At 45.2% G+C, this 26,346-nt stretch overlaps 1 protein-coding gene across 2 annotated transcripts in view; it reads left to right on the top strand.

Annotated features, from left to right (window-relative positions):
• Positions 1-11,548: 11,548 nt before the first annotated feature.
• RNF180 (ring finger protein 180) overlaps positions 11,549-26,346 on the top strand; it is a 244,887-nt gene continuing 230,089 nt past the window's right edge. Inside the window, exons 1-2 of one of the 2 annotated variants that reach the window (XM_073584256.1) lie at positions 11,549-11,809; positions 21,186-21,308. In XM_073584256.1, coding sequence (XP_073440357.1) covers positions 21,204-21,308 — 105 coding nt within the window. In that variant the 5' untranslated portion in view covers positions 11,549-11,809; positions 21,186-21,203. Of the gene's footprint in view, positions 11,810-12,322; positions 12,451-21,185; positions 21,309-26,346 lie in introns of those variants that run through there. The other variant, XM_073584255.1, reaches the window with a different exon arrangement.

Here is a 26,346-nt window from a genome sequence, read left to right as displayed (position 1 = left end):
AAAACAGAAAACGGGCGCTCCCATGACTTGCAGTTCGTGGTCTTTTTTTGTCACAGTTGCAGATGACATTTGCTTCGTCAAATGCAAGCTGTGTCATCAGAAAGTTAAATGAGGGAAAAATGTGAGCAACCTCAATATCACAAATATGTGGAAACATGTGCGTACCAAGCAGGAGGTGGAGTTACACAGACACACTGAAGATATACAGGCCAACCTTCAGCAGCACCTACCACCTCTTCAGCTCGTGTTGGGGCCTCTTCCTCCAGCTCACACACAGCTGGTTCGGCTTCCTCATTGGAACGCCATGGAAGAACCACTGCCACTGTTGTCCAGAGACCCAGTGAAATTCCACCCACTGAACCACGTTCTCAGTCATCAGCACACTCCCAGGCCACTCACCAGCAATCGGTAGCTCAGGCATGGGAGAAAAAGCGGCCATACTCGGCAAACCATCCCCGAGCACTGGCTCTGAATGCCGGCATTGCCAAACTACTGGCCCTTGAGATGCTGTCATTCTGGCTGGTGGAGACTGACACCTTCTGGAACTTGATGTCATTGGCAGTTCCACAATACAATGTGCCCAGCCGCTTTTATTTCAGCAGGCAAGCCGTCCCTGCCCTGCAAAAGCATGTGGAGGGAAAAATTAAAAATGCACTACTAAACGCCGTCAGTAGCAAAGTCCACCTGACCACCGATGCGTGGACCAGCAGCCATGGACAGGGACGATACCTTTCCCTCACTGCCCATTGGGTCAATGTTGTGGAGCCGGGTACAGATCTGGAGAGTGGCTCTGTACGTATTCTGCCAACTCCAAGGATTGCAGGAATGCAGTCTGTACATATTGAGTCCTCCTCCTACTCTAGTTCCTCGGAATCAGCACTGCATGAGCCTGTTAGGCCAGATATGAGCACAGGTGTGGCCAAACGTCAACAGGCCATCCTTAAATTAATTTATTTGGGGAATCGGAGCCACACAGCACAGGAGCTCTGGAATGCCATCAAGCAGGAGAGCGATGTGTGGTTTGTGCCAGCGAATCTCCAGCCAGGTTTGGTAGTGAGTGACAATGGCCGAAATCTAGTGGCAGCTCTGGGCCTAGGCAACCTCACTCACATACCATGTCTGGCACACGTGCTCAATTTGGTCGTGCAGAGCTTTCTGAGGGACTATCTGGATCTTGATGCACTGCTGCACAAGGTTCGCCTAGAGTGTGCTCACTTGCGGCGTTCCAGCATGGCAAGATTGCGCATTGCATCTCTGCAACGCCGATTCCGCCTGCCAGAACATCGCATCATATGTGACCTCCTACCAGGTGGAATTCAACGTTACATATGTTGGAGCGGTTGTGTGAGCAGCAGGCAGCAGTAATGGAGTACCAGCTGCATCAGGCGCAAACAAGTCGCACTGTGTGCCGGACACACTTCACCACCACTGAGTGGGCCACTATGAGGGACATCTGCCAAGTTTTGCGTGCCTTCGATGACTCCACGTGGATGGCCAGTGCAGATGATGCACTAGTCAGCATGACTGTCCCCCTTACCTGTCTGCTTCAAAAAACCTTACAAGCACTAAGTGAGGAGGTCGAGGATGAGGAGTCAGAAATGCCATCTGCTTCTGGCAAGTCTCCGCAACGTGCTTCCACACAAAGGCCCAGGCAGGGGACACTTAGTAAGGAGGATGACGAGGAGTCAATGGAGGCGGAGGAACACATCTCTCCAGAGGAGGGAGGTACACAAGGCTCTAGCAGTCAGTGTGTACAGCGAGGGTGGGGTGATGCTGAGCAGGCTGAGATGCTGCCTCAAGCTGGGGACAGCGTTTCCGGTCCAGTTGGCAGTCTGCAGCACATGGTTGATTTCATGCTGCAGTGCTTGTTAAAGGACCGCCGCATCGCCAACATTCTCCATACAGCTGATTATTGGGTGTACACCCTCCTAGATCCTCGCTACCGGGACAACTTACAAAGCCTCATACCACAGTTGAACCGGGAGCGTAAAATGCTGGAGTACCAAGAAACACTTGTGCAGGCCATCACGTTCTCCATTCCCCCCGCAAGTGTTGCTGGTAGTGCTTTTCAAAGCAGCCATGTGGGTAGAGGCAGTGGAGGAAGCTCTGCACAAAGAGGTAGCAGAGGCAGTGCCGCAGGACAAGGCAAGGCCATTATGGCCCAAATGTGGAAAAGTTTTGTGGGACCGCCACAAACGGCTACATCATCACAGACGGCTGCAGTCAGCAGGAGGCAACGTTTCCGTCAGATAGAATCATAGAATCATAGAATCGTAGAGTTGGAAGGGACCTCCTGGGCAATCTGGTCCAACCCCCTGCTCAAAGCAGGATTCGCTAAATCATCCCAGTCAGATGTCTCTCCAGCCTCTGTTTGAAGACTTCCATTGAAGGAGAACTCACCACTTCTCGTGGCAGCCTGTTCCACTCATTGATCACTCTAACTGTCAAAAAGTTTTTTCTAATATCTAATCTGTGTCTCCTCCCATTCAGTTTCATCCCATTGCTTCTAGTCTTTCCTTGTGCAAATGAGAATAAAGTTGATCCTTCTACAATGTGACAGCCCTTTAGATATTTGTAGACAGCTATTAAGTCTCCTCTCAGTCTTCTCTTTTGCAAACTAAACATTCCCAAATCCTGCAACCTTTCCTCATAAGACAGGGTTTGCAGACCGGTCACCATTCTGGTCGCTCTTTTCTGAACTTGCTCCAGTTTGTTGATGTCTTTTTTAAAATGTGGTGCCCAAAACTGGACACAATATTCCAGATGAGGTCTGACCAAAGAGGAGTAGAGGGAAATAATGACTTCATGTGATCTAGACTGTATGCTTCTGTTAATACATCCTAGAATTGCATTTGCCTTTTTTGCTGCTGCATCACACTGTTGACTCATATTCAGTCTGTGATCTATTAGTATACCCAAGTCTTTTTCACATGTGCTGTCACTTAGCCCTATTCCTCCCATTCTATATATGCTTTTTTCATTTTTATTGCCCAGATGTAGTACTTTGCATTTCTCCCTGTTAAAAACCATTCTGTTAGTTGCTGCCCACTTCTCCAGTTTATTTAAATCTTTTTGAATCCTCTCTCTCTCTTCTCTAGTATTAGCTATCCCTCCTAGCTTTGTGTCATCAGCAAATTTAATCAGTTTACCCTCAATTCCTTCATCTAAATCGTTGATAAAGATGTTGAACAATACAGGGCCCAGGACAGAGCCCTGTGCTACCCCACTTGAGACATTCTTCCAACTGGATGTGCAGCCATTTACGACCACTCTTTGGGTCCGATCACTAAGCCAGTTATGAATCCACCTAACAGTTGCCTTGTCCATTCCATACTTAGTCATTTTTTCCATAAGGATTGTATGAGATACTTTGTCAAATGCTTTGCTGAAGTCAAGATATACTATATCTACAGCATTTCCTTGATCCACCCAATCAGTAATACCGTCATAGAAGGAAATTAAATTAGTCTGACATGACTTATTAGTTACAAACCCATGCTGACTCTGCTTAATCACTTCATTCTTATCCAGGTATTGACATACATGTTGTTTAATAATTTGTTCAAAGATCTTTCCTGGTATAGAAGTCAGACTCACCGGCCTATAGTTGCCTGGGTCCACCTTCTTCCCCTTTTTGAAGATAGGAACAACATTTGCTCTTCTCCAGTCTTCTGGCACTTCTCCTGTTCTCCAAGAATTTTCAAAGATTATGGAGAGGGGTTCAAAAATTTCTTCTGCTATCTCCTTCAGTACTCTGGGGTGTAATTCATCTGGACCTGGAGACTTGAATTCATTTAGGTTAGCTAAGTGTTTCCTCACTATCTTTCTGTTTATAGATATCCTGGATTCTTCTATTCCCTTAATAGGACAGTGAATAACAGTTGATGTTACATTTCCTTTCTGAGAGAAAACAGATGCAAAATAGGAATTTAAAAGTTCAGCCTTCTCAACATCCTGTCTTACCATTTCATCATTTTCATCCTGTAAAAATCCTATAGCATCTTTGACTTTTCTTTTACTTTTGACATATCCCCAAAATCCATTATTATTGCTTTTGACATCTCTTGCAAGCCTCAATTCATTTTCAGCTTTAGATAATCTGATTTGTGCCCTGCAGGTTCTGCAGACAGCATTATATTCTTCTTTAGATATGCCTCCCTCTTTCCATTTTATAAACATTTTTTTCTTCCTTTTTAGCATGTGCTTAAGTTCTGTGTTCATCCATCCTGGTTTCCTTAAATGCTTCCTATTCTTCCCTCTTTTCTGAATTGTTAACAACTGTGCTTTGAGAATTTCATTTTTCAAGATTTCCCATCCTTCCTGGACATTTTTGTCTTTAAGGATATCCAGCCATTGGATCCCTCCAATTCTCTTTCTGAATCCCTTAAAATCTGCCTTTCTGAAATCTAACCTTGACGTCTGAGTCTTCACAGGTCTTCCGCCTCTAGTTATCCAAAATTCTAAAATAGCATGGTCGCTACCTGCTAGGGTCCCAGCCACTTTTACCTCCTCAACCATTTCCTCCCTGTTTATAAGAATTAGATCCAAGGTAGCAGTTCCCCTTGTTTTCTCCCTTACCTTTTGGAAGATGGTGACAGACTACTTGTCTTGCCCTGTTAGTGTACTCCCAGACGGCTCTTCCCCGTTCAAGTATTGGGTCTCTAAGCTGGATACATGGCCAGAGCTTAGCCAGTATGCATTGGAGGTGCTGGCTTGCCCTGCTGCCAGTGTATTATCGGAACGTGTCTTTAGTGCTGCAGGTGGTGTGGTAACAGACCGTCGCACACGCGACTATCCGCCGATAATGTTGACCGGCTTACTTTTCTGAAAATGAACAAGGCCTGGATCTCACCTGAATTTGCCAGTCCTCTTCCAGAATAAATAATTGGCTGGCAACAGGATCCAGGCCTCCTGTTGTGTTCATGTTTCTATGACCTGAACTTTATTTCCTGGGCTACAGCAATGCACGTTGTTGCTCAGAAGTGCTGTCCACACAGACAAAACACTCGCTCATGTGTAAGTGGGGTTCGGTAACGTCAGCTGATCCCCTGCTGTGTGTACGGCAAACTCTCCTGCTGCCTACAACTTCTGACTACCTCTGATTTAATATGTTCTCTGATTTGCCCTCTGTCTCCACTCTGTTTTGAGTATTTCCTCCGGCCTACAACACCGCCTGTTTCTGCTCTCAAGTGCCGTCTGCACAATCAACACTTGTTCCTGTGTTACCTGAGTCCTGTAACATCTGCTCATCTCCAGAGGTGAGTCCGGCAATGTCTCCTGCTTTGTCTACATTCCCACTACTTGTAGTGGAAAAGTGGACAGAGCAGGAGACATTGCCTGACTCACCTCTATGGAGAAGCTGCTGTTACAGAACCCCAGTAACACAGGAACAAGTGTGGGTTGTGCAGACGGCATTTCAGAGCAGCAACTGGCGTGGTTGGAAGCCAGAGGAAATACTCGAAACAGAGTGAAGACAGAGGCCTAATTGGAGTACGTTGACAGTTAGTAGTAGTCTAGAAACAATCTAAAACTGCCACCAATGTTGGCCTCAACCTACTACCTGATTTTCCCTGGGCTCCGACAACGCCAGTTGGTGCTCAGAAGTGCTGTACGCACAGACAAAACACTCGCTCATGTGTAAGTGGGGTTTGGTAACGTCAGCTGATCCCCTGCTGTGTGTATGGCAAAGTGTCCTGCTCCCTCCACAGTCAAACAACCTCAGATTTACACCTGGCTCCAAGTAGGCCTCGGCCTACTACCTGATTTTCCCTGGGCTCCGACAACGCCAGTTGGTGCTCAGAAGTGCTGTCCGCACAGACAAAACACTCGCTCATGTGTAAGTGGGGTTCGGTAACGTCAGCTGATCCCCTGCTGCGTGTACGGCAAACTCTCCTGCTGCCTCCAAATTCAAACAACGTCTTATCTTAAACTGCCTCCAAGTAGGCCTCAGCCAACAAAATGACTATCTCTGGGCTCCAACATCGTCAGTTGTTGCTCGGAAGAGCTGTCCACACAGAAACAAACACTCGTTCATGCGTAAGTGGGGTTCGGTAACGTCAGCTGATCCCCAGCTGTGTGGAGGGAAAACTGCTGCTGCCTCCAAATTGTAACTACTTCAGATTTAAACATTCTCTGATTTGGCCTCTGTCTCCACTCTGTCTCTAGTATTTCCCCTGACCTCCAACACCGTCAGTTCCTGCTCACAGTTGCCGTCCACGCATTCCACACTTGTTCCTGTGTTCCTGGTGTTCTGTTACGTGAGCAGATCCCCCAATGTGTGTCCGGCACTGTCTCCTGCGCTGTCCACCTTCCCACTGCAAGTGGTGGGAATGTGGACAGAGCAGGAGACAGTGGCAGACAAACATCAGGGGATCTGCTGACATTACAGAACACAGTAACACAGGAACACGTGTGGATTGGGAAGACGGCTACTGTACGCATAAACTGGCGGTGTTGGTAGTCACATGAAATCCTGGAAACAGAGTGGAGACAGATGCCTAATTGGAGCACGTTGACAGTCTGTTGTAGCCTACAAACAATCTAAAACTGCCACCAAGTAGGCCTCGGCCTACACCATGATTGTCCCTGGGCTCCAACAACGCCAGTTGGTGCTCGGAAGTGCTGTCCACACAGAAAAAAACACTTGTTCATGTGAAAGTGGGGTTCAGTAGCGTCAGCTGATCCCCTGCTGTGTGGAGGGCAAAGTGTCCTGCTCCCTCCAAAGTCAAACTACCTCCGATTCACACCTGGCTCCTAGTAGGCCTCGGCCTGCACCATGATTGTCCCTGGGCTCCAACAACGCCAGTTGGTGCTTGGAAGTGCTGTCCACACAGAAAAAAACACTCGTTCATGTGAAAGTGGGGGTCAGTAACGTCAGCTGATCCCCTGCTGTGTGGAGGGCAAACTGCTGCTGCCTCCAAATTGTAACTACTTCAGATTTAAACATTCTCTGATTTGGCCTCTGTCTCCACTCTGTCTCTAGTATTTCCCCCGACCTCCAACACCGCCAGTTCCTGCTCACAGTTGCCGTCCACGCATTCCACACTTGTTCCTGTGTTCCTGGTGTTCTGTTACGTGAGCAGATCCCCCAATGTGTGTCCGGCACTGTCTCCTGCGCTGTCCACCTTCCCACTGCAAGTGGTACGAATGTGGACAGAGCAGGAGACAGTGGCAGACACACATCAGGGGATCTGCTGACATTACAGAACCCCAGTAACACAGGAACACGTGTGGATTGGGCAGACGGCTACTGTACGCATAAACTGGCGGGGTTGGTGGTCACATGAAATCCTGGAAACAGAGTGGAGACAGATGCCTAATTGGAGCACGTTGACAGTCTGTTGTAGCCTACAAACAATCTAAAACTACCACCAAGTAGGCCTCGGCCTTCACCATGATTGTCCCTGGGTTCCAACAACGCCAGTTGGTGCTCGGCAGTGTCTTTGGCACGGGTACTCACTGTTGCCCAGCCTGGTTCCAGCACGCCAGCTGTTTCTCGGTAGTGTCAAGGTCACTATGCCAACAATCCGTTGTCCTGTCGGGTTAGCCGACTCTATGGTGCCTGCAGTTTAGGTGACTCCTATGTGGGCTGCGGGAACTGGCACTGAAGGCTGGATCCGTAGTGCCAATGGGACATGGACCCCCTGTAGGACTGTGGGTTTCGGTAACTGCGGCCGGCTTGCGGCCTGGCTACTTTGCTTTGGATGGGTACCTTCGGCTACCCACCCGGGTTCCAGCACTGTCAGCTGGTTCTCGCCAGAGCCTTTGGCCTAGGTGCCTCCATCTCAGTATCCGAAGTCCAGCACAGTCAGCTGGTCCTTGGTAGTGCTTTTTAGCACAGGTACCTTCTGCTTAGTAACCGTGGTCCAGCACCGTCAATTGGTCCTCGGTAGTGCCATTGGCTCTTGTTCCTTCTGCTACCCATCCGGGTTCCAGCACTGTTTGCTGGTTCTCGCCAGAGCCTTTGGCCTAGGTGCCTCCATCTCGGTATCCGAGGTCCAGCACCATCAGCTGGTCCTTGGTAGTGCTTTTTAGCATAGGTACCTTCTGCTTAGTAACCGTGGTCCAGCACCGTCAGTTGGTCCTCGCTAGTGCCATTGGCTCTTGTTCCTTCTGCTACCCATCCGGGTTCCAGCACTGTCTGCTGGTTCTCGCCAGAGCCTTTGGCCTAGGTGCCTCCATCTCGGTATCCGAGGTCCAGCACCGTCAGCTGGTCCTTGGTAGTGCTTTTTAGCATAGGTACCTTCTGCTTAGTAACCGTGGTCCAGCACCGTCAGTTGGTCCTCGGTAGTGCCATTGGCTCTTGTTCCTTCTGCTACCCATCCGGGTGCCAGCACTGTCAGCTGGTTCTCGCCAGTTTCTCAGCCTTCTTGTACCTTCTGCTACATTTCCAAGATCAAGCTTTTTGAAATTGTCTTTGGTAATCCTTATTGATCTCCATGACGACGACCCTGATGACGACGACCCTGAAGACCACACCAAAGAAGACCAGAAATATGACCCAAAATAATAAGACCAAGAGGACAAAGAACATGAAGACAACCACCAAGATACAGAACAAAAGACAGAAGAACAAGAAGCAGAAGAAGCAAAAGCAGAAGAACAGAAAGCAGAAGAATATTAAGCATAAGACTAAAAATCAGCATAGAAGAAATCAAAATTATAAGCAGAAGAAGACTAAGCAGTAAATGGGGGTGAGTCCGATCCTCCTCGTGGTGCCCCTGGAAAATGCCTGCTGCTGCAGGCCAAACTGAACGCGGACAAATCCTGTTGTAAATCTTTAGTGACAGGCAGAACATAAGGTGTAATCTTATAACTTTTATAGATAAGTACTACAGGAATGCCTGTCACCATAAGAAAATGAAGACAAAGAAGAATAGGAAGAAGATGAAGAAATAGCATATTAAAATTAATAATAGCTGAATAAGAAGAATATGAAGAATGGAAAAAAAAATTAATGGGAAGAAGATGAAGAAGAAGAAGATGAATAAGGTGAAGAAAAAGTTGATGAAAAAAATGCTACTGCTGCGGATCATGAAGGAGAAAGTGTGGGAGAAGTACAAAAGAAGGTGAAGAGCATGGAAGTTGTGAAACATACAAATCTGACAAAATATAAAAAAGGTTAACATAGTCAATATCTTTTTAACTCCGAACGTCTTGAAAAAAAAAATTGGAATTAATGCTATGCCATGTGATTTGAATAAACCACTATGCCTTTAATGTCTCCTCCACCTCCCACAATACATTCTACATGATTCTTATTTGTTTTCAATTATATTAGCCAACAAGGAAATAAAGGGCTTTTTTAAATTCCGATACCGGAAGTCCCATTGACTTGAATGGGACTTCCGGTATCGGAATCGGCGATACCCGATATTTTTTTCGTATCGGGCGATACCATCCAATACGATATTTTGGGGTATCGAACGGTATCTCTCAACACTAGTCACTGTGGGAGGAAAAAATTGAAATACTAGCTAAGTCCAGAAAACCAGAGAAGTTGGCAGCTATCGGATTGCAGACCCCTGAACCTAACAACAACAACTAGCAGTAGCCGTGGGGGGTTCCTACGGTGCCCTTGACCCCTCGATCACAGCCGGAGAACTACATAGCCTAAAGACAGAAAGGGAAATCTAAACTGCCCCAGAGCAGACCCCAAAGCAATAAGCAGCCCCCAACATATAATGACAGTGAAGCAAGATGAAAAAACACTCACACAGATAGAAAGATAGGCTGAGCAAAAGATGGGGCCCAAGCTAACTAAATAGGACAGGATTGAAAAGCTGCTGTCTGCAATCTGCCAAAAACCCTATCAAAACAAGAGCCAACAGACTGATAGGGGAAAAAAGCCCTGAAGACGCTAGGCTTCAAAAAGACTATATCAGTACTCAGGTATTTTCTGAAGACAGAGCAAAAAGGAATTCAGCTCACCCCAGCAGGGAATGGCAGAAATCCAGAAAAACAAGGCAAAACAAACCAAAACACAAATGCAAAAAGCAGAGCAAAAAACTTAGCTTTTGAGGAGCAGGAATCAGACTGGTCTCCTAGAATCCCTCAGAGAAATCACCCGCAAGGCAGAAGGGCGTCGGCTGCCTTATATCCAGTCAGCAATTCCAGTCACCCAGTCATCATCATTCTGCTCAGGTGCTTTGTAATCAGCCTCACTACCTTCCTTCACCAGAAGAGGGAGTTCATCAGACCTCAATGGTGACGGGGAAAATGAACTCACAACACATTCGCATACATCCGCACGGCCTTTGTACCCAATGCTAAAGATAGGGTACGCAGGCGGCAGTCCGTTGTAGGCGGAGCTGAACAGAGGAGGTGCGGCAGTGGGCGGAGCTTCACTGAGGAAGTCTGCATCCCTCCGCAGGTCAGCCATCCGCAAATGTGAACCTAGCCTAAGACTTACTAAATCAGAAGTAATGCTATAGTATACCCATCTTTGATTGACAAAGGCACATAAACTACATAACTAATGATCACAACAGAAAACCATAGTATAGAGTGCCAAAATAAAATACAATTTATTTAAAGAAAATTAAAAATACATTCACAATAAAAATGTCCAAGGTAAGCTGCATTCCCAGCAGGGAAGACCATACAAGCTTAATACTATCCAATACCAAGAGTGTTGATATAGTTTAATATACTTAGAGCCTAAAGTGACTAGTGCAGAATAGAGGGATTGAATGTTCCCAAAGTATAAGGCTCATAATAAAGCAACTGTAAAAAGCACTTACATGGGTGGAGAGTCTCTATGCGGCGTCCCTGCTGCCCCAATGCACGTTTTGTTTTTTTGTCAGGAAAAATTATGGGAAAAATTATGTCACGTATGCCAGGAATTTTGGAAAACTGCAGCAAAAAGAGTGCCACTGTCACAATATGGTCACAAATGTGTAGACACATGTGAAATTGGTTATGACATACCGTACAAGCCTAAGGCCGAAAACAAACCATCAGAAGGCATTTTCAGAATGTCAGACGTCCAGCTACGGTACTACTGTAACCTCACACCACCGCTGTTGAAAGCTATCAATGTGCAGAAAAGCAAGGCAATGGAGGTCTACCCTCTTCAGCGATGGGTCCTGTGCTTTGTGTTAAATGCAAAGATAGCAAGAAATTGATTTGGTGAACACATGGACAACACCATGAAGAGGCCTTCACGAGGAAACGTTACATCTATCCATCTCCCAGGTTTATAATGTGGAGTGGCATAATATATGGGAGCCTTATCCTCATCTAACATATAGTACCAGCTAGGCAATATAGTGATTTGGTCATGCAACCAGTGGTACAGCCATTTTTCCAAAGTGTCTCAAGAATCCTTTTGCAACTTGACAACACGAGGCCAAATGTTGCTACTAAATATGCTACCACGACCTGCTGCGTCTGCGTATTTGTTTCCTATCAAGCACAACTGGAACAGAATTGGTAGGCAATTACAAAAGGAGCTGCAGCTGTGTATCTTGATGATTTACCCAAATGCATTCAGCGTGGCAGAACAATCCTCAGACAACAATTATCATCAATGATAGCAGGCAAGGCGTTTAAGTCTGTGTACTTCTGAATGTAGTATTCATACTCAAAACTTTTGTTTTCATTTTCTCCATCACTTGTATACCATCATCGTGTCTCTCAAAACCACGGATAGCAAGAAGAACAAATAAATCGATTTAGAAACAAATCAAGCCAGACATGTCAAGGATCAAAAAGCTATATCTTTCCTACTTTGGACACCTGATACGAAGAGAGCAATCGCTAGAGGAGGACATCAAGGACAGAAGAATAGAAGGAACAAGGCAAAGAGGTAGACCAACAACCTGCTGGCTAGACACTATAAAGATAACGGTGGAGAAGACCCTGGCGGACGTGTCTAGGCTTGCACAATATCGATCTTCCTATAGATTGTTCATCCAACAAGTTGCCATGGCTCGAGATTGAGCCAAAGACCATTAAAAAAACAAACAAAAAGTAAATAGTCTATCCATCCTGGGATTTCAATAATTCCACAACTTTTCCTTGTTGGTGTTGCAATTTCACTGTTTAGGAGTGTTATACTATGCAAAGCGAATACTTCATACCTTCCTCTTCAGATTTGAAGAGTAAAGTGTGAAGGTTGTATCAAATTATTATTATTTATTATTATAGCGCCATTTATTCCACGGCACTTTACATGTGAGCATCAAATGTAATGTTATAACAAAGTTTTGTCTCCATCCTTAGGGAGGCCTCTATATACACATATATACGGTACATTCATAGCATAGAAATGTTTACTTATCCGTTATTGGGGGATTAAATATCATGTGACCTTCTCCTAGCAGGAAGCTAAGCGCAGTGTGTGACTGTGCTGGGTAGGTGAAATCTAATATTATCGTAATTACTGAACTATATGCGTCTGTCCTCCTGTGGTTTCCCAAACAGCTGACGGCAGCTTTGCAAGAATAGGTACGTGTACATTGTTACGTCACCTGATCTGCAGGGCAAAATGCTTCGTTTTCCTATAAAATTCTGTAGAAATTCTAATAGAGACATGCAGAATTGTGACATAATGGGATATACATGTAGATATATGGCGGTGAGATGCCGTATGGAGCCCTGCAGCCCCATAGTTTACAATATACTAATATAGTAATACCTTCAGGCTGTTCCAGCATCAACCTGATGTGATCTGCAATGTACAGTTCTGCTGTGAAACTGCAAGTCCCAAAAATTGCACTACTCAGTAGACTGCTTGAAGTTGTAAGATTGGAACAGCTGGAAGCTGTAGGGCGCAGATCAGTGCTGCACGCTGCCTGAATATGGGAATCAGGAGGGCGAGATCTAGTGCTGCATGCTCTTCTGCTATACCGGTACATGAGAGGGCACAGGCAGCCACCATGGCCGCTTCTGAGATACAGCTCTGGCAAAAATTAAGAGACCACTTCCAAATGTTCAGCTTGTCTGATTTTCCTCTTTATAGGTATATTTTTGAGTAAAATGTAAATTGCTCTTTTATTCTATAAACTACTGACAACATGTCTCCGAATTTCCAAGCACTAAACTTTGTATTTATTTTCAGATAATGAGAAATCGTCAAAATAACAAAAAAAATGCAGTGCTTGCAGACCTCAAATAATGCTAAGAAAACAAGTTCATAATCATTCAGAAACAACAATACTATTGCTTTAACTCAGGAAGAGTTCAGAAATCAATATTTTGTGGAATAACCATGATTTTTAATCACAGCTTTCATGCGTCTTGGCATGCTTTCCACCAGTCTTTCACACTGCTTCTGGGTGACCTTATGCCACTCCTGGTACAAAAATGTAAGCCGTTCTTCTTTGTTTGATGGCTTGTGACTATCCATCTTCCTCTTGATTACATTCCAGAGGTTTTCAATGGGGTTCAGGTTTGGAGATTGGGCTGCCCATGACAGGGATTTGATATGGTGGTCTCTTAATTTTTGCCAGAGCTGTATGTCAGCATACATTAATATGCCCCAAGACCCCTATCATAAGTTCAATTTTCTTTAACATATACCCATCAAAATCTATGGGGCTCCGTAACTTTTGCAAAAAAAAAAAACAACAAACAAAGACATTTCCATTTTTGATCCAAGTCACTGATCAAACTCACCCATGTAAGTCTAGGAGTCGGTGAAAAACTAACAATGCTTTTATGGCACCCTAGCTACCTTTGTGGGCTGCCCGTCCGTTATTTTTTGCATGTTAAAAATGTAATAAAATACTATGCTAATTTAAAATGGTCGATTTTAATGGTAAAAGCTGACACACAGACCACACACTGCTGAAACTCTGATCTAAAACAATGATGGAGACCAGTTTTTCATATACAGGAAAAACGGACTCATTAAACTGTCCTAAGGCTAGATTCACACGATGCATCCACACCACGGCCCAGGCTGCCCTGCGATGCTGTCAGATTCTCAGTGACATGCTGATTGCGGTGATGGGCTGCAGCTGCATCAAGGGCACACCTCGACCATAAAGTCCTGTGTTCTATATGAAAAAAAACAGACTTACTAAAGGGATTCTCCAACTGACATTTTTTAACCCCTTAACCACCGGAGCTTTTTTCGGTTTTGCGTTTTCGTTTTTCGCTCCCCTTCTTTCCAGAGCCATAACTTTTATATTTTTCCGTCAATATGGCCGTGTGAGGGCTTGTTTTTTGTGCGACGAGTTGTAGTTTAGAACGACACCATTGGTTTTACCATGTCATATACTAGAAAATGGGAAAGAAATTCCAAGTGCCGTGAAATTGCAAAAAAAGTGCAATCCCACAGTTGTTTTTGTTTGGCTTTTTTATTACGTTCACTAAATGCTAAATCTGACCTGCCATTATGTTTCTCCAGGTCATTGCGAGTTCATAGACACAAAAAATGTCTAGGTTCTTTTTTTACTGAAGTGGTGAAAAATTTTTTTACAAACTTTGTTAAAAAAATTGCGCCATTTTCCGATACCCATAGCGTCTACATTTTTTGTGTTCTCGGGTTAGGTGAGGGCTTATTTTTTGTGTGCCGAGCTGATGTTTTTAATGATACCATTTTGGTGCAGATATGATCTTTTGATTGCCCGTTATTGCATTTTAATGCAATGTCGTGGCGACCAAAAAAACGTAATTCTGGCGTTTTTACTTTTTTTCTCGATACGCCATTAAGCGATCAGGTTAATCCTTTTTTATTAATAGATCAGGCGATTCTGACAGCGGCGATAAAAAAAAAAAAACAAGCATAGACATATTTTGTAATAGTTTTATTTTGAATGGGGTGAAGGAGGGGTGATTTGAAGTTTTATTTTTTTTATATATTTTTAAAATCATTTTCTTTTCTACTTTTGGCATGCTTCAATAGTCTCCATGGGAGACTAGATCCTGCCACAACCCGATCGGTTCTGCTACATAGAGGCAATGATCAGATCGCCTCTATACAGCAGATTTACTCACTTGCTATGCTGCTCATAGAAAACTGGCACTGATAACCATAGAGGTCTCCAGGAAACCTCCGGTTGTCATGGTAACACACCGGTGACCCGCGATCACATGACGCAGGTCACCGGTGTGCGTATTTCCTGCGCGATAGCCGGAAGCGCTTGTTAAATGCCGCTATCAGAGTTTGACAGTGACATTTAACTGGTTAATAGCTGTGGGTGGATCGCAATTCCACCCACGGCTATTGCGGGCCCATGTCAGCTGTTCAAAACAGCTGACATGTCCCGGGAAAAATGTGGGCTCACCGCCGGAGCCCACATCAAGGAGAGGGAGTCTGACATAGGTGTAAATGTATGCCCAATGTCGGAAAGGGGTTAAAGGTCTTAGACTGCCCCCAAGTCTATGTGCCTTACGCGCCTGCCATAGATGCCCCTTACCTGACACTACTTCACCCAGTTATGTGTACCTTCCATAGGTGCCTGAAAGCCATGATTATTCAATATTACGTCCCAAAAACAGCATTGACCTCAGAATCCCTGACAAGAATGACACAGTCACCCTCTAACACTGCCACCATTCCCCTCTAAAAGTGCCAAAGTAGCCGGAACGGGTCTTCACTGACGTAATGTTCCATGATGAGACGTTGTTACTCCACATCAGCCACCCAAGTAATGATATCAGTGTGGTAGCTGCCATGGGCATAGGCGGACATCATTTCATAACAACTTTATGCAAAGTCTACCTCATAGGTAGAAAACATGTAGATGCCTGCGGTGTCTCTTACTCTAGTGAAGTATAGCAAGTGGGCAGTTTCCACCAGAATAGCATGTCGCTACTTTTAACTGCTTCAAGGGTTGCAAACCCTGAAGTGGTTGAAAGCAGTGACATAACATAGAGGAAGGGCATTATGCTCATTTTATGAATCACTTTTCCAAGCAGATTTCACACGGAATCCGCCTGAAAATGACATTGTGGGCACATAGCCTTAGGATGCAAAATTTTGTAAGGCTACTTTCACATTAGGGTTTTTTTGCGCAGCGCATCGTGCACAATAGAAACACATGCAAAAAACGCATCATGCATTTTTGCATGCATTTGCGTTTTTTATGCGCATTCATTCTCTAGAGGTTAAAACCAGTGTCTACACATTTTTATGCCAAAAAGGCATGCGCACGAAAACGCAGACGAACGCATGTCCATGCGCACGCCTGTGTTCCCATAGACTGTAATGCGTTATTTTGTCGAATTCCGTGCCCATGCGTTTTTTTTATGCCTTTCAGCTGACCCAAAAATGCAACAGGATGTGTCTGGCGCACCTAAGCGCACACCTTGAAAAAACGCATGTGCATGAAAACGCATATGAACGAGTGCAAAGGCAAGACTATGCGCCCCCATGTTAAACATAGGTACGCATGATGCATGCGCATAGACGCACACGATGCGCTGCGCAAAAAAACGCTAATGTGAAACCAGCCTTAGTTAAAGTCTTTCATGAGATTTTACAATAGAAACTGTATACATAGATCTCTTAGACCAGATTAACTTTGCACTTCCAGTTTTACAAGGAAACTATTATAGTGGAGGACTCTGCAGTTCAATAATTTTTCTAAATCATTCTATTACACTTTTCTGCTGACAGCCTGCAGCATGGACCGCCTGAAATCTGGGTTGTGGCCTGCATTAAACTAGGCAGCATCCTGTTTGTCACATTAGCTGCTGTCTTCATTGCGTAAGCGGACTACAAGAAATACAGGGTGCACTACACAAATAGACGTAAATAGCCTATAGATGGGTGCAGCACCATGCATGAATGGGAATATACTAGAAAACAAAGAAAAGATCAATGCAAGGAAATAGCGCACTCCAGAAGAAAATTATGCAAAAAAAAAAATAATAATTTATTAGCTCAGTGGCATATAAAAACACGCAAAATGATTAAAAACATTTAAAAAACAGTACAAAAATGACACAACCACATCCCTAGGATAAATCACGTATATATAGGGGCTCTCCCTGGTCTCGGGACTATTCCCCCTTTTACTATAGACACGCTCGACTCTTTGGCTTGACCCTCTGACTGCTCGACATTGGTGATATACTGTACATTGAGGACATGTCTCATTTTTGATGCCGAGTGCCGACTAAAGTATACTTACCTCTATGTTGCTGATAACCTGCAGCATGAACCACTCAATGTCTTTGCTTTGGGCTACATTAAAATATGCAGCGTCCTTCTCCTGCTACTAGGCTAACGTCTTCAGTGCAAAAGCAAGCGTCATAGGATTCTACTGCGCTCACTTACGCAATGAACTAGAAAACAAAGAAAAGATCAATGCATGGAAAAGGCGCCCTCAATGGAAGAGCACATCCAGATATAATGAAAAGAACACCATGACACTTCCTTTAAAGCGAACCTGTCAGCAGGATATTGCTAAGTAAATTATAGGCATTGTCATATTGATATTTTTACATTGATTAAAATTATACATAGCAACCTAGTTAGCAAGGCCTATATTGCATCAGAATAAATCCCCAGATCTATGTCTTTCCAAAAAACCTAATAACTGTAAGATATAATATTGTTATGCTCCAGGAAGACATCCAGGCCTCTCTTCAACCCCTCGACAGAGCTAGCCATCACCTCCTCAGGCAAGGAATTCCAGATTCTCACTGCCCTAACAGTAAAGAATCCTCTTCTATGTGGATGGAAAAACCTTCTCTCCTCCAGACACAGAGAATGCCACCTTGTGACTGTGGCACCCCCAGGAGTACGGTCGCCACAGTGGCATTACCTCCCTCCTAGAGAGTGTGATGTCATGCTTGGAAGCAATGAAAGGGTCTCTATATCAGGTAGTCCAGCACACAGCACAGTTCCTACTCCGGGCCAGCAGAGGGAGCTATGAACCAAACTGCTGAGGATCTGCTCTCTGTGGTCAGGAATAGGAAGCTAGTTAGTTGATGCAGAGAGAGGGAAGAGTGTGGACGTGTGGAAATGAGCTGGGGACTGAGCTGGAGTCAAGCTCACCCCTAAGCTGAAGCGCATTGACCGTATGCCGGAGTCTGAGGCTGTGTAGATACTAAAGGTCCCACAGCAGAAATCGGAGAAGCAAGAGGCTGTAAATGCTCTGTTCCTAACTGAGACTCGACGACACAGCAGCATCGTGTGTGAGACAGAGAGGGCTACACCTGCCTGTTGTCAGGGGTGCTTCAGCAGCCCTGCCAGCTCAAGTAACAAGGACACAGATAGAGTGCACGTGAAGGACTCTTACCCGCAGCTACGGGAGTCCTGGCGTCTAAAATGGGTAGGAGCAGAGTAGCTTGAGGACCTGTGGGAGGTGGAGCAATGATGAAGAGCTAGGTGCGCACAGGACCTAAGATCATGTGACTGCAGGGGCCGGGCTTAGCGTCCTACTGCTGCAGATGATATAGTATACGCGCTACAGGAATACTGAAGTAGAGTAGAGGGGAACTCAGGTCAGGCAAGCCTGGAGGTCATACACAGGGCGGGCAGCGAGGTACAGGAGGGATAATCACAGAAAGGTCAATACGTAGCCAGGGGTCATACACAGAGCAGGCAGCGAGGTACAGGAGGGATAATCACAGAAAGGTCAATACGTAGCCAGGGGTCATACACAGGGCAGGCAAAGAGGTACAGAGTCAGAATACAAGAAACGTTAACCGTGACAGGACCGATTCAAACACCAAGCAAGCATACGAAGACAGGCATGAAGCACAGACAGAACAGGGTCAGGCACACTCAGCTAGGAGTATAAACGACAGGGGACGGCTCCTCCATGAGGCTATAAGAACCCTCCCCAGATCCATAGAGAGCCTTCCCAGATTAACCTCTGCACCGCTTAACCTGGAGCCTCGGTAAACCATGACACCTGTTATGCGAGTGGAGTTCTAGGTAACAGACAGAAAGAGGAACTTGTGTGGAGTTTAGAACCACAAGTACTTCAGAATAGCACTAGAAAGGAGACCTCACAACCCATCTGCATACAGAGATTCCCAAGTTGCTTCCAGGCCGACTAACTCCTATACCATCTGTAATATGAATCCTGGACTGTACCTACAAAGCACAGTAAAAGGTAAAGGAAACTGCATTCTGTTGTGTTCTTTGAATTCTCCCTGCAACCCCTTCAGCACTGCTACATCTCTGTGCCTGAATCCTACATCATCTACCTCAACATCTATTACAACTGCCCTGGAACTACAGCTCTGCCTGTGGAGAGCTATTACACCTCGACTGTATCATACCGTCCGTCCCAGAGGATCTGCACTGCAGCGCTGGTCCCCTTCTGACCAGATACCACCCGTGGCATCACGAATACTCTTTACAAAAACTTTTATCTTCATCATCCCCTGTAAACCCACTTCCATTGGACGCCCAGGACTACGGACCGGGTCACCACCGCTGTGACACTGTCCCTTTAAGATACCGGCTCGGTACCGAGTATGCCACTTGCCCTGGCGGGTGCTCCATGACCATCACATTCCTTGGTATAAACAGATACTCAGAGAGATATTTGTATTGTCCCCTTATATAATTATACATGGTTATTAGATCGGCCATCAGTTGTCTTTTTTCTAGACTAAATAATCCTAATTTTGCTAATCTCTCTGGGTATTATAGTTCCCTCATCCTTTTTATTAATTTTGTCACCCTCCTTTGTACTTACTATAGTTCCATTATATCCTTCCTGAGCGCCGATGCCCAAAACTATACACAGTACTCCATGTGCGGTCTAACCAGGAATTTGTACAGAGGCAGTATAATGCTCTCATCATGTGTATCCAGGCCTCTTTTAATGCACCACATGATCCTGCTTGCCTTGGCAGCCGCTGCCTGGCACTGGTTGCTCCAGGTAAGTTTTTCATTAAGGCTTTTTTTACACTTGCCGTGTTTTTCCCGGTCGTTTTTGCGGCCCCAATGCATTTCTATGTTTGATCTCAGTGTGCCAGAGGTTGATGTGCCCGGAGCGGTCCGTGACCGCCCCTGACACATAGTGCCAGGTGTCAGCTGTGATAATCAGCTGACACCCAGCCGCGCTCAGCGGCACCCCCCCGGGAGCGCCGCTGATCGCTTAGACATACTATCCCATCCCTGGTCATACGGGACCAGGTACCATGGATGGGATGGTATGTCTGATGTCAGAAAGGGGTTAATTTAGGATTTTCTTTGTCTCTCAGCATTTCACCTAGCATTTTATTTTCGACTGTGAATACCATGTAGAAGAAGGTGTGTAATATATTAGCTTTTTCCTCGTCATCTACAACCATTCTTTCTTCAATTATTTAAGGTGAAGAAATCAGTCTTGAGGTTCTTGTGTAGTGTTAGAAGTTTTCAGATAATGAAATGCTCATGCTGCGGGGAGAGTCTTATCTTCCTGCTCTAAGCCAAAGAAACCAAGGAAGGACAGGCCCACAGGCCGCCCCGAAGCACAAACGGTCTGTCTGTCTCTCGGTCTCTATTATGAGGATGGTTTCTCTGGCGTAGAGCAGGAAGATAAGACTCTGCCTACAGTCCTGCCCTGGAGCATGGGCATATCATTAACTGAAAACTTATAACACTGATTATACAAGAACCACAAGACGGATTTCTTCACCTTAGGTATCATTTCAATCAGTGTGATAGTGCCAACCTGACAGTGCCTGCAGTTTTCTTAGCAAAATCCTGGTTTGCTTTAAGTGATTAAATGAAGATTTATTTCACATCAGCAGGTCTGTGCAGGGCCAACGTTTTTGTCCATTAGACATTGTTCACAGCCTATGAAAATCGCATGAACACTTTTGTAAGCATATACTGTATACATGTAAATTATGTAATACAAATTAAAGAAAAAACAACATGCAGCCTATCAACGCTGGCTTCACTCCATTTTTGGATGAATCAGACATCAAAAGGAAATCAGAGCTGTGGCTGGCCACTCACTTCCTCTTTTCCTCTTAATGGTTGATTCGTTCGATAGTGGAGATTGGGAATCCAGCTGTAATCAGTGCGTGACTAGTTATCCTGCAGCACCAACACTTGGAAAATGCGATATAACATAGAGCTCATTCAAATCAATGTGTTGCCCGCGCAATACAGGACGGGACAAGTTCTCCAGAGTAAGAGATGCTCCTCAATCCCCTCTCGATTCTGATGAAGACATGATGATCTCTGAGAATTGTCTTATTGGGTATTTATAATGGGTTTTCACCATTGTTAATCCTGGATACTGATGGTATTTGCATTTTTGTTTGCTTTACAGAGTATATAAAGTAGTAAAATGAGCTACACCAACACAGCAGTCCTTTTACGTTGCTGGAAATGCAGAAAGTTTGTATCAAACTCAGCATGTATCATCAATGATGAAGAATGGACCCACATTCAGGTCAGTACTGGATTTACCATAATGTACTTCTCTAGTGCTGTTCTATAATTAATGAGCCATTGGACTCTACCTTCTGCTTTGAAGGAGTTTTTGGCAACAAAGGGCCATATTCTTCAAGGTATTTTTGCCAAAATTCTGCAGTAAAGCACTTTCAACCCCTTTACCCCCAAGGATGGTTTGCACGTTAATGACCGGGCCATTTTTTACAATTCTGACCACTGTCCCTTTATGAGGTCAAAACTCTGGAACGCTTCAACGGATCTTGGCGATTCTAAGATTGTTTTCTTGTGACATATTGTACTTCACTTTAGTGGTAAAACTTCTTCACTATAACTTGTGTTTATTTATGAAAAAAATGGAAATATGGCAAAAAGTTTGAAAATTTTGCAATTTTCCAACTTTGAAATATGTGACACAAAATAGTTACTAAATAACATTTCCCACATGTCTACTTTACATCAGCACAATTTTGGAAACAATTTTTTTTTTGTTAGGAAGTTATAAGGGTTAAAAGTTGACCAGCGATTTCTCATTTGTACAACAAAATTTACAAAACCATTTTTTTTAGCGACCACATCACATTCAAAGTCACTTTGAGGGGTCTATATGGCAGACAATACCCAAAAGTGACACCATTCTAAAAACTGCACCCCTCAAGTTACTCAAAACTACATTCAAGAAGATTATTAACCCTTCAGGTGTTTCACAGGAGCAGAAGCAACGTGGAAGGAAAAAATGAAGATTTAACTTTTTAGTCACAAAAATGATCTTTTAGCAACAATTCAACAATTTGTTCTGAGTGCGGTGATACCCCATATGTTGGGGAGAACCACTGTTTGGGCACACGACAGGGCTTGGAAGGTAAAGAGCGCCATTTGACTTTTTCATCCTAAAATTGGCTGAAATTGAGATTGGGCGCCATGCTCTGTTTGGAGAGCCCATGATGTGCCTAAACAGTGGAAACCCCCCCACAAATGACTCCATTTGGAAACTAGACCCCCTAAGAAACTTATCTAGTTGTGTGATGAGCACTTTGAACCCCCAAGGGCTTCACAGAAGTTTATAATGCCCAGGCGTAAAAAAAAAAAAATCATATTTTTTCCACAAACATGATAGTTTAGCCCCCAATGTTTTATTTTCCCAAGGGTAACAGGAGAAATTGGACCCCAAAAGTTGTTCTCCAATTTGTCCTGAGTATGTTTATACCCCATATGTGGGGGGGAACCATTGTATGAGTACATGGCAGGGCTCAGAAGGGAAGGAGCGCCGTTTGACTTTTTCAATCTAAAATTGGCTGAAATTGAGATCGAACGCCATGTTCCATTTGGAGAGCCCATGATGTGCCTAAACAGTGGAAACCCCCCACAAGTGACCCCATTTTGGAAACTAGGCCCCCTAAGGAACTTATCTAGATGTGTGGTGAGCACTTTAATTCCCCAAGGGCTTCAAAGAAGTTTATAACGCCCAGGCGTAAAAAAAAAAAAAATCCTATTTTTTAGCCCAAAAAATGATCTTTTAGTCCCCAATTTTCCCAAGGGTAAAAGGAGAAATTGGACCCCAAAAGTTGTTGTCCAATTTGTCTTGAGTACGCTGGTACCCCACATGTGGGAAAAAACTGTTTAGGCACATGTCGGGGCTCTAAAGGGATTTAGTGACGTCTTGGAATACAGACTTTGGTGGAATGATCAGCGGGCGTCATGTTCCGTTTGCAAAGCCCCTGATGTGCCTAAAAAAAAACCACAAGTGACATCATTTTGGATGCCCCCTTTGGAACTAATCTGTTTCCTGCAAAATAAATTAGTAGTGCATGGAGGTGTGGTACAATTTGAAGCAATCCTTCATACACAGGCCAAGTTTTTTGGGGCAGGTGTCGCAATGGTAAATGATGTCCTTGCGTACTCCCCTTTAGTAACACACTCGGCACCTTTTTTGCTGCTTACCTTTTCTACCAGTTGGAGGGACCACCCCCCAGAAAAAGCTGACCTGGTACGATACAGGCACCTTTAGTTACAGAAGTACTGGGGCCAGCTACTTCCCGAGTGCCAAACATCAGGGCCTAAACCACTACCTCCTGGAACTGAAGGTACGACGTATCGGTGTGGTGTGCACATCGTGACAGGAGGAATGCATTGAGCATTGCCATTTGTACGATATGCACGGCCAGCTTTTTTGTACCACACCCTGGCCTTTCTGAAAGCATAGTATGGTTGGAGGAGTTGATCGGAGAGATCAACGCCCCCCATGTTTTTGTTGTACCCCACTACACAGGTCGGTTTGCTGACCTGTGCAGAGGTACCCCATACACTGCTGAGGGCGCAGCCATCACCGTGTATGGTGGTCAAGAGAAGGATATCCCTCCTGTCCTTGTACTTGACCACCAGCAGGTGGTCGCTACATTGGGCTCTGCTCTCTCCTTTTCTGAGCCAAAGTAACATCTTTGGGAGGCCTCTCTGATTTTTGCGGACAGTACTGCAGGCTGCGGAACCTCGCGCAGAGAGGGATTTGTAGAGTGGGACGCTGGTATAAAAGTTATCGGTGTAGAGGTGATAACCTTTATCCAGCAGTGGGTGCACCAAATCCCTCACAATTTTCCCACTCACTCCCAGGTCAGGAGGACACTCAGTGGGTTCAATCCTGGTGTCCTTTCCTTCGTACACTCTAAACCTGTGAGTGTACCCTTAGGTACTCTCACAAAGTTTATAGAGTTTGATTCCGTACCTGGCCCTCTTACTGGGCAGGTATTGACGGAATCCGAGCCTTTCCTTGAAATGAACCAAGGACTCATCCACGCAGATGTCCCTTTTGGGCACGTACACTTCAGCAAACTTTTTGTTGAAGTGTTCGATGACCGGCTGAGCTTTGAGCAGACGGTCAAAGTTGGGGTCATCTCGTGCGGGACACTGTGCATTATCGGTATAATGCAGAAATTTGTGGATGGCCTCAAAACGCATCCGGGCCATGGCCATTCTGAATCCTGGAGTGTTGTATAAAATATCAACACTCCAATATTGCCGAATTTCCAGCTTCTTCAGTATCCCCATGTGGAGGACCAGGCCTCAAAACTGCATCATTTCAACTGCGTCCACAGGAGACCAGTTAGAATAGAATGAACCAGAGTTTTTGTACCAAAAATTGATGAGTGTACAAATTAGTTTGCTCCACCATGAGGTTAACAAAATCCTCAGAGAAAAAGACTTTGGGGGGGATGAAGCTAGATTATGGGGGTGAAGCTAGATTGGGCAGGGATCAGGGATCAGGCAACACTCACAGTTGTAGGGTTATTCTTTCTTCTTTCTTCAGCAGGGATTGTGGTACTACAGGCTGCTGTGGCATCACAATAACCAGCACACCAGGAGATCCAGCAGCAGTATGACCGCTCTGTAGGGAATCCTCAGCTAGTGTGAGGACCCCTGCAGAGCTGCCATACAGGTCATAGGCAGGTCAAGGACAGGTCACAGAGTGGTCACATTGCTGTTGTGACCTGTTATTGATGGGATCGAATGATTACATCGATGCCACCAATCCCTGCTTTGCCTGGTGACCATGGCAACCACCTAGGATCGGAGCTCACAGCTCTGATTCCAAGGCAAGTCATGGCCAGGTCACCAGCAGGGCACAGAGCGGTCACAGCGTGACCGCAGCTGTGCCCTGTGATTGGCACGATCGACGATGACATCGATCATGCCAGTCAGCTCCTATAGGCCCTGCTGGGCCTGTATCAGGCTCCAGCCTAGGATCCGTGCTAATACAGCACCGATCCATGCCAGTACTGGCAGGACACAGCAGCGGTATACCGCCGCTGTGCCCTGAGATTGATGCGATCGGCGATCGCGCCAATTTGGGGGGGGTTGCCGATGCCTGCATAGTTCTGGGTTATCTATGTCCCGGAACACAGCAAAATACTTCCAGGACATAGTTAACCAGTGCATGTGCAGTAATGCTTTTAGGCTTTGCTCGCAGTTGGGCAAAGCATACTGCGTGTGCGCGAGGCAAGATTGCATTGCACACGCGCGGACTATGGCGGACACCTACTCCAATTCCAGAAAATATTGTGGACGGCGGCCACGGATGGGGAGGAGGAATGGATAGGAAACACCACCCATCAGACCAGACTGAAGTCATTTAAATAGCCCACCAAATTCAGGTGACAGATTCCCTTTAAAGGTCCTAGGTTGACTCCTGAACAACAACCTCATAGCATTATCCCTTTTCCACCAAGCTTTACAGTTGGCACAATGCAGTCATGTAGGTAATGTTCTCCTGTCATTCTCCAAACCCCAGACTTTTCATCCATCAGATGCCAGACAGAGGAGTGTGATTCATCACTCCACAGAATATGTTTACACCGCTAGAGAGTCCAGTGGTGGCATACATTGCACTGCTCCATCCAAAGCTTGGTGTTGTGCTTGAAACCCTTTGTCATAAAGCTCCGGGGCTCAGTTTCTGCGTGGGTGATAATGTGAGAGGAGGTTTGGTCTATGCAATTTTTGAGTCAGCAGTGGCGACTTTTATGAACTATGTGCCTTAGCACTTGACCCGGCTCTGTAAATTTATGAGGTCTCAATTTTATGGATGAGTTACTGTGGTTCATAAACTCTCCCACCTTTTAAAAGCACCACTACTAGCAGACTGTGGACTATTAAAGAGGAAGAAACTTCATTAAGTGACTTGTTACAATGATGGCATCCTATTACAGTACCATGCTCAAATTAAGTAAGCTTTTTAGAATGAGCCATTTTAAAAAGGTTAGTAATGGCAGACGGCATGGTTAGGGACTGGATTTTATACACCAGTGGCAATGGGTAGGAGCAGACTGGACCAGAGGGCAGATGAATCCCAGGCCAGTTCCATAATAACTGTTTAGGGCTGTCTGGCCCCCGTGTGCCTTCTCAGCATGTATCTTGAACACATCATAATCTATAACAGGCGCGGCGCGATGTGGCTGCAGATGATGCAAAGCAAGGCACCTGACATAAGTCGGTCCTATACAGTTACTAGGCTAGCAGTTGTTTAGGGCCACGAAGTCCTTTATCGGTGT

Source organism: Dendrobates tinctorius, unplaced genomic scaffold (genome assembly GCF_039654945.1).
Source record: "Dendrobates tinctorius isolate UK_male_01 unplaced genomic scaffold, ASM3965494v1 ptg000083l, whole genome shotgun sequence".
Classification (NCBI taxonomy): domain Eukaryota; kingdom Metazoa; phylum Chordata; class Amphibia; order Anura; family Dendrobatidae; genus Dendrobates; species Dendrobates tinctorius.
Note: the sequence above shows the minus strand (reverse complement) of the source record. Positions and strands in the feature narration are given on the sequence as shown.